Source organism: Rhinatrema bivittatum, chromosome 3 (assembly GCF_901001135.1).
Source record: "Rhinatrema bivittatum chromosome 3, aRhiBiv1.1, whole genome shotgun sequence".
Taxonomy (NCBI): Eukaryota; Metazoa; Chordata; class Amphibia; order Gymnophiona; family Rhinatrematidae; genus Rhinatrema; species Rhinatrema bivittatum.
In genome coordinates, this window is record NC_042617.1 from 197,199,212 (window position 1) to 197,217,163 (window position 17,952).

At 44.1% G+C, this 17,952-nt stretch overlaps 1 protein-coding gene across 13 annotated transcripts in view; it reads right to left on the minus strand.

Moving 5' to 3' along the window:
* The window catches only part of LATS1 (large tumor suppressor kinase 1), a 184,047-nt gene that overhangs the window by 110,674 nt on the left and 55,421 nt on the right, over positions 1-17,952 (minus strand). For all 13 annotated transcript variants that reach the window (XM_029594077.1, XM_029594084.1, XM_029594081.1 and 10 more), the window contains one exon: positions 9,022-9,166. In XM_029594077.1, the coding sequence (XP_029449937.1) occupies positions 9,022-9,166 (145 nt within the window). The remainder of the gene's footprint in view (positions 1-9,021; positions 9,167-17,952) is intronic.

Genomic DNA, 17,952 nt, shown 5'->3' on the forward strand with positions numbered 1-17,952 from the left:
AAAGCTTGGCGGGATAAGGGGCTGATACACCTAGCTCAGCTATGGGATGATGAGTGTTTACTTTTGTTTCAAGATTTATGTGAAGAGTATGAAATCTCCCCAGTGTTTTGGGGGGTACAACTTGATTTGTCTACACTTCTAAGGCAACAGGATGGTTTGGAGCATTTTCTAAGTGATCCTGATACCTGTGTGAAACATATCTCACTTATGTACTAGGGGATACTTTGGAGTAAATTTAGAAAAAAGACACTCCTCGTTCTATCATGAACTTATGAAATACAGATTTAGGTATTAACCTAGACTCCAGGGTGTGGAAAGCTATTTGGACCTCTGCCCACATTTCCATTTGCGCTAGAAGGGTGGAGCTTGTGTTTAAGTTACTTAATAGAACTTATAATACTGAAGTACGATATTTTAAATGTTTAAATGTTTCCCTGGTGCCAGTGACCAATGCTGGCGAGGATGTGGGCAGAAGGTACCTATATCTATATGTGGTGGTTCTGCCCTGAGGCACGTGGCTTCTGGTCCCGAGTTACACAAGAAATAGCAGTTATCCTTCATCTCCCTGGTTCCAGTGAAATGCAGAGCACTGGTCAAGTAGCTGTTGCTGGCTGCTCGATTCACTATTGCAACTTTCTGGAAAGTCACCTCTAGTATAGACTGACATTTGCAAACAGATTATTGCTAATCTGGAACAGCTAAGGTAGAGTCTTAAGGGTGAACGTGCTAAATATGCCACTATTTGGGGGCCGTATCTTGATTTTTTTGAATGATATTTAAGATGATTTGGGGTGCCACTTGGGTTGTTTCTTTTTCTTTCTATTTTTATGGACTTTAAGTGTTTGTTCCCCTATATAACCTCTTTTGCCATGTAACTCACTGCGATATTATTTGCTTCTTTGTATTTTTTCTGTTTGCTTGGAAAATTATAAATAGTTATAAAAAAAAGAGAGAAATGGTAATCATTAGTAATAGTTAGTGGGAAGGCTGGTTTGACTGGTGAGAACTATTACAGATAAGCAACTTTGATTTCTTAGAAGTCAAATAGATTCACTTGTCACACAAGCAGGCCACATGAGTTCATGGCAGTCTAGCAGGCTGCTGCCTGTGAAAATAATTCTCTTGACTTGTTTCAGAAATCCTGTTAAAAAACTGTATTTCTTCCTAACAAATATGACTACAGCATCTAAGGACCAACAGAAGAAACCCTTAATAGCATATCAGGCAGAAAAAACTTCTAAACCTTCCAGGCAGTGTAAATCGAAATTGTCAGAGAAGAAATGCCAGGGAGAAGATTCCATTTCAGAGGATGAATGGCCCTTGCTAACAATTCCTGTGGACACAAAAAAACTACTGCAGGACGTTTGAGAGATTTTCATAGAAACTCATCTCGGATATCAATATAAATTGGCTGTGGTGGCAGAAAAGGTAGCCCAACTGGTCTCCACAGTGAAGGAAAACTCTGCTTTAATCACTAGAATAGGTCACGTGGAGGAATTGTAGCCTTCTTTAACTGAGGCCCCTAAAAATGTTATCCTCAAATGAAAACTCTCTTCTATGGGGAAAAGATTGATGATATTGAGAACAGAGGATGTCAGAAAAATATTTGCATTGTAGAATTTCCTGAACATCCAAAAGGTACCGATGCCATGCCCTTTTTTGCTAAATGGATCCTGGAGATACTCGGCCTATTCGTGAAAGGAGGCTGCATGAAGATTAAGCATGCACATCGCAGCTTAGCTCCCCCCTCCCTTTTAATTGAGAACCACGTTGCTGCTCGGGAGCTATACTGTAGTGAGATTAATTGGAGAAATGTCACTGAAGCTGCTAAAAGTTCAAATCTAATGAACAGAAAAAGATTTGCCATACTGGTCAGACCAAAGGTCAATCAAACCCTGTATCCTGTTTCCAACAGTGGCCAAACCAGGTCACACGTAACTGGTAAGATCACAAATGTTTGAGATTCCATGTTGCTTATTTTCTAGGGACTGGTGAAGCAGTGCGATGTGCGTCTTGCTTCAGCAGCAAAAGGAAAGACTGAGGAGACTCATGCAGGAACTCCTGTGCATGTTCAGACAGATCTGTCGTTCTGAGCTCTGAAAAACATGCCCAGGTTGGTGTCATCAGATGACATCACCCATTTGTGTGACTGCATTTTATCCTACTTATCCACGTAGAATATATTTTATTAGTAATTTCTGAAATCAAATCTTATTTTCGAAGGTGGAAGACAAAGTCGTTTTAGGAAAAGAAGCGGAAAGGAAGATTTTCATAACTTATATCACCTCTAGGTTCTGCAAACCACAAGTCCTTTTGGTTCTTACAGCTGCATTTAATACCATAGACCACAATATCTTATTAATGAGACAATGATATCTTTATCTGCAATACTGTACATAACTGGTTTGCATCTTTCTTGAATGGAAAAACTCAGAAAATTGTAAACTGTAATTCCAAACCTGATGCTTTCTACATAAAAATTGGAGTTCCTCAGAGTTTTGCGCTATCAACATCTTCATTCAATGTTTATATCATGTCCATCTATCAGGTTCTCGCAGGTCTTGATGTTGACTATTGCATTTTTGCAAATGACAAACAGTTCTATGTCCCAGTTGCGGGATCTTTCGAAGAAGCACTTAGCCACCATTAAAAAGCGGCTAGATACTAATAAATTGTCATTGAATTATGGAAAGCTGATTTTATATCTGGCCAGATATCTGATACTATTCCCGATAAGAACTCCAATGATAACGGTCAAATCCCAAAAGTCAGTAAGACTTATCCCTTTGCACACATATCAATCAGATTGTTAGAAACACCTTTTATAAACTTTGTCTGATACATAAGAGTCTGTCCTAAAAAAAAGATGATGGGGCATCCATTTTTATTGGAGTGGTTTACAGGCCTCCAAATCAAATGGAAGAGCTTGACAGAGATCTGATTGAAGACATCCAAAGTTGGGAGAGAAGGGAGAGGTGGTAATTGTTGGAGATTTTAATCTGCTGGATGTAGACTAGAGAATCCCTTCTGCAGAATCTAACAATAGTAGAGAGATAGTGGATGCCCTGCAAGGGGCTCTGTTCAAACAAATGGTAATGGAACCCACGAGGGAGGGAGCTATACTCTATTTAGTGCTCACTAATGGAGATAATGTCTCTAATGTCCAGGTGGGTGCCCACCTCAGCACCAGTGATCATCAAACGGTATGGTTTCATATCACAAACAGGATACGGAGAAGAAGCATGAAGATCCGAGTTTTGCAGTTCAAGTGCGGAGTAGAGTACTGTCCAGTCCTGCAGAAGTTTAGTGTAAGGCAGGTAAGTAACTAGAGCCTATAATTCACTAACTCTGCGAGCAGAAGTGATTGCCAAAAGGAAAATCACTTTCCATGTGAGATATTGAAGGTCACAGGATTGAAGAGGCTCGAATGATGGTTTCATGAGCCGACCCAAAACTAGGTTGAGGTCCCAAGAAGGGGCCGGAGGACGCAGAGGAGGCTTGAGGTGAAGCAAGCCCTTCAAAAAAACGTGTTACAAGGGGTTGTACTGAAATAGGAACATCCCCGACACCTTTATGGAAGGCGGCAACCGCACTGACATGCATTCTGATGGAGGAAGTTTTTAGACCTGACTGACAAGTGCCAGAGATAGTCCAGAAACGTCGTGATTGGACAGGTAAAGGGGTCAAGGGATTGAGAAGAGCACCATGACGTAAACCTGTTCCATTTGTAAGAATACGATTTTCTCGTGGAAGGCTTCTGTGAAGCAATCAGAAAGGTTAAGTGGCTGAAGGATTAACCTTTCAACATCCATGCAGTCAGGGCAAGGCTTGAAGATTGGGGTGGCGTAGGTACCCGTCGTTTTGAGTGATTAGAAGCAGGTCCTTTCCCAAGGGAATGTGCCTGCGAATGGAGAGATCTTGAAGTATTGGAAACCACACTTGGCGCGGCCAGTGGGGTGCTATCAGGATCATGGTTCCCTTGTCCCAGGAGAATGAGAAAGCGGTATGCAGTCGTGGAGTGTTGAGACTGCAGCTGGTGTGCCAGAGACACGAGAGTGAGAGCTCGCTGTCGAGGCAGGAAAGCCTTTGCCTGCAAGGTGTTCAAGTCTGCCCCAATGAACGATAAGGTTTGAGATGGGATTAAGCAGGATTTATCGTAGTTGACGAGAAATCCGAGTGAAATTAGAGTGTGTAAAGTAAGATGTAGGGACGTCAGAGCAGCTTGCTGAGTGGGAACCCTGATTAACCAATCGTCTAGATAGGGGTAGACGTGAACACCTTGAGTTCTGAGGAAGGCTGCAACTACAACAAGGCATTTTGTGAGACTCGTGGTGCAGATGCAAAGGCCGAATGGAAGCACTCCATACTGATAGTGCTTGGGGACTACTAAAAACCTCAGATATTTGCAATGAGATGGAATTATCGCGATATGAGTGTATGCGTCCTGGAGGTTTAGAGAGAAGAGCCAGTCTCCGCTTGGTAGAAGAGGAAGAAGGACTTGTTGAGGGCACGTAGATCCAGAATTGGACAAACGCCTCCCGCTTTTTTTTGGGGATTAGAAATTACCGGGATAGAACCCTAGGCCTTGTTGTGAGTAGGCACTGGTTCTATTGCTCTGGACTGGAGGAGGAGGGAGAACCACCTGCTCCAGGAGCAGTGAGTGGTCGGATGTTCTCCACGTCAGTAGAGGTGGGGAGTCCGGTGGAATGGAGAGAAAGTTCAGACGATAACCTTGAGCAATTATCGCTAGGACCCACTGGTCTGAGGTGATTGAGTGCCACCTGATGTTGAAACGGCACAATTGACCTCTCACTGGTATATGGGGCAATGGAAGCTGGCAGCTGCTCTCTATGTAAGAGTCAAAAACTGGAAGCAGGCCCCAGCTGAGGGGCTGTTTGCGGTTTTTGTTTACGTGTCTGACGAGACTGGGCTTTCTGGAACGGTCTTGTAGAATGGGTTCTAATTGGTAGCGGGTAGGACTTCTTTGGGCGGAAGAAGGACTTGAGTCTTTTCTAAAAGGCTGTTTTGAAGAGTATTTGGAAGGCATGAGAGAGAGCTGTCTCAGGGATTCATGATGGTCCTTTACGTCCGCCACCGTCCGTTGAATCTGCTCGCCAAACAGATTGTCTCCTACACAGGGGAGGTCGGACAATCTGTCCTGAACTTCAGGGCGTAGGTCTGAATACTTGAGCCAGGCCCATCGTCTTGCCGAGATAGCAGCTGCAGATACCCTGGTTGCAGTGTCAAAGATATCATAAGATGATCGTATCTCATGCTTGCCTGCCTCAAAACCCTTGTTGACTAGGGTTTGGAGTTGCTCTTTAAATTGCTGAGGCAGGGAGTCTGTTAAGTCTTGTATCTGCTTAAATAAGACCCTATTATATTGGGTCATATAGAGCTGATAAGAGGCAATTCTGGAGATGAGCATTGATCCCTGGAAGACACGGTGACCAATGGCATCTAGAAATTTCTGTTCCTTGCCTGGGGAAAGGAAGTGTGAGGTTTGCTCTCCTTGCTCTTTTCTGGGCAGATTCGACAACCACAGATTGGTGATCCAATTGAGGTTTGCAAAAACCCGTAGCTGACTGAACGAGATAGGTGGTGTCAGCTTTCCTGTGGACTGGAGCCACAGAGTCAGGATGTTCCCAGTTTTTTTTTAGGAGATCTAGAAGAACCTGGTGGATAGGGATGGAGATTACTTCCTTGGGAGCATCCAGGAATTGTAATAGCTCCATCATTTGACGCCTGTCATCTTCAGTCTGCAATTGGAAGGGTACCAATTTAGACATCTCCTTCACAAAATTTATGAAGGAAAGGTCCTCTGGAGGAGAACGCTTTCTACTTTTAGTAGGTGAAGGTGGTGAAGGCAAATCATCGGTGTGTGGTGAAGAATCATCAGTCCAGGTGTCATAGGGATCAGCACCTGCTCCTCTAGGGACTAGAGGAGGACGGGCTGTGGGATCCCTGAAGGTCTTGGTCAAGGCTCCAAAGGACTCAAAGGAATAACTGGAGGCACCAATGAAGGCATCAATGGGTGGCTCGGTGGTGACGATGGATGGATCGGTGGCACAGACGGACTTATCGGCATCGACGGCTGAGGCATCAGCAGAACTCCCGAAGGAGGGATGCAGAACGGTGTTTCTCTGCCCGATGACAATGCAAGCGGGGAGGGCACCGGAGCCATCGGTGACCCGGGGTCCATCGGTGGAAAAGCGGCCATAAGCGCTTCCATCCTCAAGAGCAGCGGTGCCAACGCTGTTGGAATCGGGTCAGTGGTCGGTTCCGCAATCGGTACCCGTGTCGGAGGAACCTGGAGTCGGTGCATCGCCTTGTCGATGGCCTCCTGAACCATCCGGTCCAGTTCTTCTCGGAGACCTAGAGCAAGCAGCCCCGGCTCCAGAACAGAAGAAGGAGGCAGAGGCATAGCCAGAGGGACCACCGTTAGAGGCAGAGTCGCGGCTCCCAATACGCTGTCGGGTGAGGGTTGCCTCGATGACCTGGTCGCCGAAAAGGTCGGTGCATTTTCTGGACGGGGTTTCTTCGACGGCAGCGAGATCGATGATTTCGCTCCCTCGATGGTCCGAGACTTTCGATGCCGGTGGCAATGTTTATCTCTACGATCCCCTTGGTCCTGAGGGGAAGTAGAGGGTGACAGAGGCCGAGAAGTCGTCGATGCCAGACAGTCACCGGCCGGAGGTCAATGCTGGCGCGAAATTGACGGTGCCGATTCTGACGACGTCGATGCAATGGACGGTGTTAGGGTTTGAGCACAGAAGAGAAGCTTCATCTTCTCCGTTCTAGCCTTGCAACCTTTTGGTGTCATAAGGGCACATTTGGTACAGGTTAGGACATCGTGCTCACTTCCGAGACACATTACACAGACTTTGTGAGGGTCTGTGATGGGCATGGTGTGATTACAGTCTGGGCATCGGCGGAACCCCGACGCCATGGCCATGAAAAAATTGAGCCACGGTACGGACGGCCAGTAGGCCACGAGGGCCAAACTAGACGGTAATCAACGGAAAATGGATAAAAAACTTACCAGAGTACCGCGGCTTGAATAAAGTTGAAGGAGGGACCCCTGTGGGGTAAATTAAATTTTAGTAATTCCATGAGGAAAATTCCTGTCAGGAATCTCTGCAGAGCTCCTTAACCACGTGGCTACTGCTGCGCGGAAAAAAGAAGACTGAAGGGGGGACCCCTGCTGGCTGCAGGGTTGGTGCCATGCTGGGCATGCCCAGTAGGGGCCAGTCAAAGTTCTGGAAACTTTGACAGTTCTGGAATCTTTGACAGAAGTGTTCCGAGATTGGGCTCCATCCTGTGATGTCACCCATATGTGAGGACTACCATTCTGCTTGTACTGTGAGAAAAACAGTTACCAACAAGGGCCCTGAACTTGGTGGTTATGAAACAGATAGTATGGGAAAATAAGTGTGGGAGCTTGCTGGGCAGACTAGATGGACTGATTGGTCTTTTTCTGCTGTCATTTCTATGTATGTTCTTATATGACTGAAAATGACAAAGACTATTCATTCTATGGTAATGGCCGCCCTCGACGACTGCAATGCCCTTTATTTAGGCTTACTGAAGACAATTCCATATGCACTTCAATATGTTCAGAATGCTGCTGTATGCATGGTTTCTGAGACTTTGATCCAACACCACATTTCTCCTATCCTGGAGCATTACCATTGATTACCCATAGTTTGGTGGATCAAGCTTAAAATTCTTTAAATGGTTTTTAAGGATTTTAATGACCTTACACCTTCCTATTTTAATGCTGCCTTAAAACTATACCAACTAATATGCCACAAAATCCTTCTTTCAGTATCTTCTCATTGTTCCATCTTTTAGATACATTAGGCTGAATGAGTGTTGGGATCGCTTGTTCTGTGTTCAGGGGTTCTTCTATGGAATGCCTTACTGTTGCATGCCAAGATGGAAAGGTCCTTACTCAAGTTTAGAAAGATGATAAAATCTTTTCTTTTTAAGCTGGCTTACAATTTAACTGAGGCCAACAGTAATTAAGGACCTAAAACGAGGCTCAAAAATTCGTTGGTTTTAGCAATTTAATATTTAGGCTGAGTTGGTGCAAGGCCTAATGTATTACATCTCTTTATTTGATGTTTTGCAGCATTAAAAAAAAAAAGGCTTTGTACTTTCATTTTGTTTTTATTTTTACTGTTTTTATTGTTTTGGGGTTTTATTGCATCTATTCTTTTAATTGTCCTGTAAGATTATTGTATATGTATTATTTGATTATTTTATGATTATTTTTATGACTGTAGCATTGTAAACTACCTAGAAATGTTGAAATGTATATATAAATTTTTTAAATGCATAAATAGGTTTTCTTCTATGATAAAAAAAAACACAAGAATACAATTTGATAGTTCTCTACAGTGCCCCATTTATTTTTGCCTGTTTAAGCCTATAGGCATCTTCAATTAACTGCAACTGTAATGTTCTCTTAACAAATGACTAAAGTTGCAGGACTAAATGCTATTCTACGGCTGGGTACCAGCAAGCAATTATGTGAATAGAGACCATCATCCTTCTGGATTCCAAGCTCATCACCTTGATGAATAAATCTAAGCCTTACTATCCCCTAGGCCCAATGTACTAAGGTGTGATCTAACAGGGCACACAATTTTACTCACAGTTATGCATATATTTTTTTGTGTGAACGTTACTACTGATGCAGCAAGGAGTTTGTGCACAAAAAGTATATGTGTAAAACTGTGCATTCTCCTTAACACCCTTGCACAGAAATTAAATACTAAAGAAGGCATTAACTATTATCCACAAATACAAAGAGATGGACTGGCTTAACTCATGTTACTCACACACACACATATAAAAGACAAATACTGTACCATACATAACACACAATATTAAAAAGTAGGACAGTCATAATCCAAGAAACATTAAGGAAACAAAACCAAAATGTTCTTACCAGATAGACAGTGGATTAATATCTAGTAGGTTATCATTAAAAATAAAATAAACGGTTAAGTGTACCTGGTGGTTTCATCCCTGCACTGAGAGGTCTAGCAGCAACCATTTGTTCCCTAAAGGACTCCTGATAGCTCATCTTACTAATGTACTCGATGGCTGCCTCCAAACTACGGCTGTTGGTTTGGCGGAGGGCTCGCACAATCATATCCTATGAGATAAAAAGGAAACAAAAAACCATTACAATAAGCTTACAGTATGAACAAAATAAAATATACAAAGGTTTAATCATCTGATATGGTTAAACCTGTCACCAGAAGCTGAAGATGTAGTTTGGGTATTTATTTATTTAGATTTATATTCCGCTTTTTGCACTTTTTTTCAGGGCTTCAAAGCAGATTACATTATCCCCAGAGGGCTTACAATCTAACAGGCCAATACAGTACAGTGCGCTCCGACGGAGTGCACTGTTAACCTGCCCTTGGACATACGTTTTCCCTTACCCCTTATTCAGTAAGGGGAGGAAAACACACGTCCAACCCGCGGCACCTAATAGCGCCCTCAACACGCAAATGCATGTTGATGGCCCTATTAGGTATACCCGCGTGATACAGTAAGTAAAATGTGCAGCCAAACTGCACATTTTACTTTAAGAAATTAGCGCCTACCCAAAGGTAGGCGCTAGTTTCTGCCGGCACCGGGAAAGTGCACAGAAAAGCAGTAAAAACTGCTTTTCTGTGCACCCTCCGACTTAATATCATGGCGATATTAAGTCAGAGGTCCCGAAAAGTAAAAAAAGTTATTAAAAAAAAACAAACATTTTTTTTATTTATACTTTATTAAATTTCTCAAACATTTCTTACAATGAAAAAGAAAGGCATAATGTATAACAAGCTGATACTTTTCATATTGAAATCAAACCACAAGCAAACACATCTCTTGTTATTCCATAAAAGTCCACATTATAGGGGAGCTTAATAAAGGAAATAAACTTCAGTAATATTCATATCTATTGAATATCAGAGAGAATAAACTTTTTTGACCATTTATACTTCCAACTATAATCTCAATCTCTATCCGCCTTTAATCAGATAGGAATACTTCTAGGTTAGAAGGTTCAAGAAAAACAAACTTATTTTTCTGATAAGTCACAAGACATTTACAGGGAAACTTAAGAAAAAATGTTGCCCCTAGGGCCAATACTCTTTGTCGCATCAAAAGAAATTGTCTCCTTCTACTCTGAGTATTCCTTGATACATCAGGAAATACTTGTACCAATTTGCCACAAAAAAGAAAACTCTTATTTTGGAAATATTTTTGTAGAACAAGATTTTTATCTTGTTCTAAACAGAAAGCCACAATTAATGTGGCTCTTGTGGATATATCATCCATTGAAGCCTCTAAAAAGGATGTTAAATTTGGGCTTTTTTCACTCAAAATATCTATTCCTCCTTCAGGTTCTATTACCTCTCTCCTATAATTAGATACATAATACATTTTTTATATCAATATGTCATTAGAAATATGTAATATCTCATTAACATATTTTTTAAAAAGTTCTTAAGGGGATAATAATCTCGTATATGGAAAATTTAAAAGTCGCAGATTCTTATTGCGTAATAGATTTTCCATACTCTCTAGATTCTTATATAATATCACAGTATCTTTTATAAAGGTGGTCCCCGTTGCCTGTAGGGACATTATTTGAGAACCCATCACAGAGTTAGAGGCTTCAACTTTTTCAATTCTCTTACTAAGATCTTCCATTTTCACATTAATTTCTGCTGAAAAGACAGTGGATTGAGTGATGGACTGGGAAACCATCCTTTCCACTTTGGTGATGGCTTTCCAAACGTCCACTAGGGAGATGTTATCAGGCACCAGGATCTCCCCTGAAGCCTGCTCTAGAGACTTTTGTCCATTTTCTTTTGTTGTAATTCCCTCCCTCTCTTCAGGGGTATTTAAAACACTTACCCCTTCTTGATCGGGAGGTCAGTTGGATTTCTGGTCCTGGGCTGGACTCGCAGCAGTCCCCGAAGAGAAAGATATTTCTTGGGCTACTTCTCTGGGGGGCTGGCTCCGAATAATATGGGTGTCCATTGGGCCTTTCATCTCCTTCCCCAATGGTGTCGATGTTGTAACCTTGATCTTCCTCTTTTTCCCCATAAATATATCCAAGCAGATCTTGAAAAAATCCCCCAGGGGCGCGCCCCTTTGGCAGCGCACCGTTGTGCCTCTCCTTAAATCGGCACAGCCGAGTGTCGCTGTTGGTGACGTCTCGGGTGGGAGGGGAGGCGTTGTTCCGCTCACCGAGGCTCGTTCAGTCCCGACTGCCCTTCCTCCTTTCGGAGCGTCTCTCCGGGTAAGCTCCCACTTCTCTCATGCTGTGCCTCTCCTTAAATCGGCACAGCCGAGCGTCGCTGTTGGTGACATCACGGGTGGGAGGGGAGGCGTTGTTCCGCTCACCGAGGCTCGTTCAGTCCCGACTGCCCTTCCTCCTTTCGGAGCGTCTCTCCGGGTAAGCTCCCCAAAGATTTTTTTTTTAAAATGGGCCGGCGGCTGTCGGGCCGAAAACCGGACGCTCAATTTTGCCGACGTCCGGTTTCCGAGCCCGTGGCTGTCAGCGGGCTCGAGAACAGACGCCGGCAAAATTGAGCGTCGGCTGTCAAACCCGCTAACAGCCGCCGCTCTGGGCTAAAAGGAAGCGATATGGACGCACTAGTGTCCCTAGCGCCTCCTTTTGCCTGTTTCTACCGCACCACCTAATTTGAATACTGAATCGCGCGCACCGGCGAGTGGCCGGTGCGCGCGATTCAGTATTCCCGCGGACTTTACTGAATCGGCCTGTAAGTTTGTACCTGAGGCAATGGAGGGTAAAAGCAAGTTTGCTTACCGTAAACGGTGTTTCTGTAGATAGCAGGATGAATTAGCCATGCTGTCTGGGAGCGTCTCGCGACCGGGCAATAGGCAAAGTTCTCAGTTAGTACAGAGTTTTGAACTCTATACGGCTGTGCGGTGAGCTTTCCGCGCAGCCGTATAGAGTTACCTCAGTCTCTTGTAGCCAAGCGATATGTACGTGGAAATGTTTTGGTAGAATCTGTAGACTGTCTAGGGAGGTGGGAAGGGATTGCATGGCTAATTCATCCTGCTATCTACGGAAATACCGTTTTACGGTAAGCAAACTTGCTTTTTCCCGTCGATAGCAGGACTGAATTATCCATGCTGTCTGGGAGTTCCAAGCTCCCGGGTTGTGTCCATATAATGAGTTTAAGTTGAGGACACTACCCTTCAATAAAGGTAGACAGTCTTACTCAGTATGTAGGGTTGACAAAACTGCCGAACCCAGAGCTGCATCGGAAGATGCTTGCTGTCCGATATAGTAGTGAGATGTGAAGGTATGAAAAAAAGATCAGGTTGCCGCTTTGCAGATGTCCAGCAGTGGAACCCTTTTTAAATGTGCAACAGATGCTGCTGTTGCACGTATCTGGTGTGCTTTCGGTTTGTTGCTCAAAAGCAGAGAACGCTTATTGTAGCAGAATTCAATGCATTGGGATAACCAACTAGCAATGGTTCTTTTGGAGACAGGTTGGTTTGGATTATTAGGGTTAAAAGATAGAAACATTTGAGATGGTCTTCCTTGAGATTGAGTTCTGTGTTTGTAGTAAGCTAACACTTTTACAGTCTAAAGAGTACAGAAGCTTGTCTTGGTCATTATGATGAGGTTTAGGTTGAAAGATTGGCAATGTAATTGACTGGTTTATGTGGAAAGCCAATACTACCTTAGGAAGAAAGGTAGGATGAGGCCGAAGAGTGACCTTATGATAAAATTCTAAATAAGGAGAATAGTGAACCAAGGCTTGTAGCTCACTTACTCTCCGTGCTGATGTGACCGCCACTAGAAATACCATTTTCCAGGTTAGGTATTTTATGTGGCATGAATCTAATGGCTCGAAAGGAGGCAGCATTAGTTGTTCAAGGACTATATTGAGATCCCATGATATAGGTGGTTTTGACACCTGTGGCCTTAGACGTAGCATGCCCCTCATGAATCTGGAGATCAATGGATGGTTGGAAATGGGAAGTCCATTATGAGTGTGGTGGAAAGCTGCAATGGCGTTAACATGCACACGAACTGAAGCCAACGCTAAACCAGCAAGATAGAGTATATGAAGATACTCCAGGAGGTGCGTGGCTGTTGATGAGACAGGGTCTAGCCTTTGTGTTGTGCACCATTCTGTGTAACGATGCCACTTTCCTGCATAGTTACGTCTAGTTTAAGGTTTCCTAGAAGCAATGAGAATGTCTTCAAGTGGAGTTAGCAGACCCAGATGGTTTAATAATTTCCTTTCAACCTCCAAGCTGTCAGGTGGAAGGATTGGTGCATTGGATGAAGAAGGAGTGACCCTCCTTCCTGAGTCAACAGACGTGGATGGTTCTCCAGTGGAATTGGTGGGCGAATGGATAGTCGCATGAGATACGGATACCAGGGCTGTCTTGGCCATGCCAGAGCTATGAGGATCATATCCACTATGTCTTGGATGCATTTTTGAATTGTTCTTGATATTAGCGAGATAGGAGGGTAAGCGTAGAGCAAGCCCTCCGTCCATGGGATGAGAAAGGCATCTGGAGCATGACGAAGTGTGCTTGGGTAAATGGAGCAAAATACTTGTGTTTGACTGTTGTTCTCTGTGGCAAAGAGATCTATCACTGGGTTGTCCCAGCGTTGAAAGATTCTGGTTGCAACATCCCAATTTAAAGTCCATTTGTGTGGATGAAAAATCCTGCTGAGGCGATCCGCCGTGACGTTGTTTAAGCCTGGCAGGTAAGTGGCTTGCATCGAAACTTTGTTTGCTATTGCCCACATCAGTATTCGAAGTGTTTCTCGACAAAGGATCCATGAACCTGGCCCTCCTTCCTTGTTTATGTAGAACATGGCAACTTGGATGTCTGTGTCTACCATGAGATGTTTGCCCCGAACCTGAGGGGAGAAGGTTTGAAGTGCCTTCCAAATGGCTCGAAGTTCCAGAAGGTTGATCTGGTGTGTGCTCTCCTGCGTAGACCAGAGACCTTGAGTCTTCAGTTCGCTCAGATGAGCTCCCCAGCCCCTTCTGGATGCATCTGTCGTGAGGGTGAGTTGATGGGGAGGTAAACGGAAGGGTGTTCCCGAGGTCAAGTTGTTGGTGTTCTTCCACAATCGAATATCGGTGCGCATTTGGGTGGTAAGTTGTACATTGGTTGAGAGGGACTGAAAGAATTGAGACCATTGATTCTTTAATCCCCACTGTAGGCGGCGCATATATAGTCTCATGTAGGCAACCAAATGGATAGCTGCTGCCATATGACCCAGTAGCTGGAGGATTCGACGTATCGAGGTATGTGATCGGTTGCACAGATGTCGAGCTAGTGAGGATAGAGTTTGAATTCTGTCCTGTGGGAGGTATGCTCTCGTGTTGTATCGATGAGTGTTTGGGTCGGTTGCAGGTTGGACTTTTCATAATTGATTATGAAGCCCAATGTCTGCAGACAGTTGATTGTTTGGAACGTGTGAGTTCATAGAGTAGGCCGATCCGAGACTACTAAAAGCCAGTAGTCCAGATAGGGAAAAATCTGGATTGACAGTTGTCTGAGGTGAGCCACCACCACTGCTAAACATTTTGTGAACACTCTTGGGGCTGAGGACAGTCCAAAGGGTAGAACCTTGTATTGATAGTGATTGCTCTGAGCTTGAAAGCAAAGGTATTGCCAGGAAGAAGGGTGCATGGGAATATGGGAGTACGCATCCTTCAAGTCTATGGAACATAGACTGTCGTTGGGTTGTAGGAAAGAAAGAATAGTCTTGAGAGACGTCATTTTGAATTTTTCTTTCTGGATGTGTTTATTGAGATTCCGTAAGTCTAAGATTGGTCGAAGACCTCCAGACTTTTTTGGAATGAGAAAATAATGGGAGTAGAACCCCTGATTTTCCTGTGCCTTTGTAATTCTTTGAATGGATTTCTGGCTTTGAAGATTTTGTAACTGTTCTTGAAGGTACAGTGAGTGGGTTGATGTATTTCGAGGAATGGGAATATGAGGGAGATCCGGGAGTGTTACAAAATGTATTCAATAGCCCTCCCTTATGATGTTCAGGACCCAAACATCCAAAGTAATCGCCTCCCAATTAGTATAAAAAAGGTGAAGGCGACCTCCTATGTAAGGTGGTGGAGGTGGCTCGGGATAGCTCAAAAAGATGAAGTCTGTTTTTGAGGAGGTGCTGGTGTTTGCTTTTGTGGCCTTTGTTGACGAGGTCGTCCACGGGACTGATGAGCCTGAGGTTGGTATCTCTGGTGGGAATAATTCTGTGATCGATAGTTATTGTATGATTTGAAGGGTACCCTTGAGTAGGGCTTCTTCCTGAACGAAGGGTAAAACTTCCTAGACGAGGTATGGGGGTCTGTTGGAGATGTGAGTGATAGCACAGCAGTACTCTGTTCTTTAAGAAGAGTAACGGTTTCCCCAAATTTTTCACCAAAAAGATAGTCACCCAGGCATGGTATATGTCCACTAACTTATCATGAACGTCCTCTCTAATTGCACTTGCTCTCAACCACGCCATCCGTCTTGCCGCTATAGCAGTAGCCGAGGACCTTGCAGAAGACTCAAAGGACTTATAGACAGACCGAAGCAGATGGAGAAGCCCTTCTTCCAGGTCAGTAAAAGGTTGTGGTAGAGTATTTTCAGAGGTTAAACACGAGGGACGTAACCTCTGAAGACATTCAAATAAATACTGGATTATGTAAAACTAATGATGTTGAATTTTGTAGCTAACGTGGAAGAATGGTATACCTTATGGCCAAAATCGTCCATAGACTTATGGTCTTTCCCCGGTGGTGAAATTGAAAGTAGTTTTGACCTTTTTGCCTTTGATAGAGCAGATTCCACTACTATGGAATTGTGTGGCAGCTGTGTGGAATCGTAAATTGTGGAATTACGCATACGGTACTTTAAGTCCGTTTTCCTTGATGAGGCTGCGGTAGTAAAGGGTTTGTCCCACATTTTACGAAGCACTGTATCTAGCACTGTATGTGGTAGTAGAGCTGTTGGTTCTGGAGGCATTTCAAATATTTTCAGTATTCCTAACACCTCTGACCTAGGATCAGGGATCTTTCCCATCTCGATATTTAAAAGAGAGCCCACTTTCTCGATGAACTTTGCATAGGACAAGTCTTCGGGAGGGGAATAAGGTTCCGGAAGACCTTCTGGAGGATCAGATGGGAACCCTGTAGATGAACCAGGCGACGATGTCCATGGTAAGTCTGGAGTATCTGGTCGATCTGGAATTGCAGATGGTGCCGACGGCTGAGACGGAAGTAATGGAGTTGGCGAAGGCTGAGAAGGCACAAGCGGAGGCTGAGGATGTGCCATGTTTAGATCTTGGAAAAAAGTATTCAATGCCTGCGAAATTTGCAACATAGCCTTAGAAACAATAGGTTGTGAAGGTCCTGGAAATTGTCCTGTTCCTGAAGGCATTGCTGATATGAGCTCGTCTTGAGGAGGCAGACCTGAGTTATGGAGAAGCTGAGGGGGACTGTGGTCTACTAAAAGAAGATCCATCAGAATCAGAACCCTCGCTAGATGTGGCAGTGACCTGGACGGAGACTAGTTCCACCTGTTGGTCAGAATCTGTTTCACAAGGTTTTGAAGATGTTACAAGCTTAGTTTTTTGTGACTTTTTAAGATGTTCCTGACTTAGTAGCAAAGACTGCGTCAAGAGGGTGTCAAGTGCGTCGGACTTCGAGGTTGAATTGATAGTTTCGCACGTTTTGAGTCTTGTTGCTTCGATGCATCGTCGGAGCTGTGCGCCGATGTCTTGTGCGCGGGACCTGCGCGCCGAGGCCTTGGGCGCCAATATGTTATGCAGCGGGCTATGCGCCGATGCTCCGTGCGTACATCTCTGCTCCGATGTACCGTTCTGCTTCGGCCGATTTGATTTTTTGTTTCCCCGACTTTTTTGGTGTCGAGGAGCGAGAGCGAATGGGTTTAGTAAACTGAAACTCGAGCAGCTCATGAGGGGATTTTTCTGAAAGAGGAGTTGTGGCCTCAACTCCCTTCACTGGCTCTGGTGGTATAACCGACCTGGCCGAGGTACCCTCTAGCGAAGCAGGCCTTTTAGACGGCGTCTTCTTCGGTCTCTTCGACGGTCCCGGCAAAGACTGTGTGGAGGATATATTTAGCCGCGCGATTTTTTTCTGCGCTCTCTCTCTGGGCTCGGGGGGGGCATCAACCACAATCTCAGCATGAGACTTGGTCATGTTCTGGTCCCAAGCCTATGTAATGGACATAATTTTACCGCATTGGCAGTACTTAAATCTGTTTGGCTTAGGAGCTATCACTGCTCAGAAGAAATGAAGAAAAAACAACATTTGAGAAGGAGGAGGAGAAAAAACCCCGCGTGCAGACTGCTCACCGTGCAGAGTTCAAAACTCTGTACTAACTGAGAAAACTCCGCCTACTGACCGGTCGCGAGACACTCCCAGACAGCATGGCTAATTCATCCCGGCTATCAATGGGAAAAGTGACTTGCCCAAGGTTACAAGGAGCAACAGTGGGACTTGAACCCTGGTCTCCTGGTTCATAGCCCACTGCTCTAACCACTAGGCTACTCCTCCACATAAACAAATGTAATTGTCGTTGTGAAACTGCCTGCTCTAAACAGATCAATTACACTTGAAACAAAGTAGGCTGGAAAATTAAATTGTTACACATATCCTGAAATTCAAATTTAGGGGTCTACATACTGTAAAGAGCTGTGACCAGGGTGTGGTGATATGCCCCCTAATCAAGGTGAGTGCAGCCATATGAAAAGGGGGTAGGTCTGGGTAAGGCAGTAAAGAGGCATTGGAAACTGAAGGTTTCTTACACAATATATGACATTCCTGTTGACCAAATTTGAATTTCCAGAAATTTAGCATTAATAAGGATGACTCAAATGTGGTCTTTTCTGTGGTTCTCTCTTAGCTT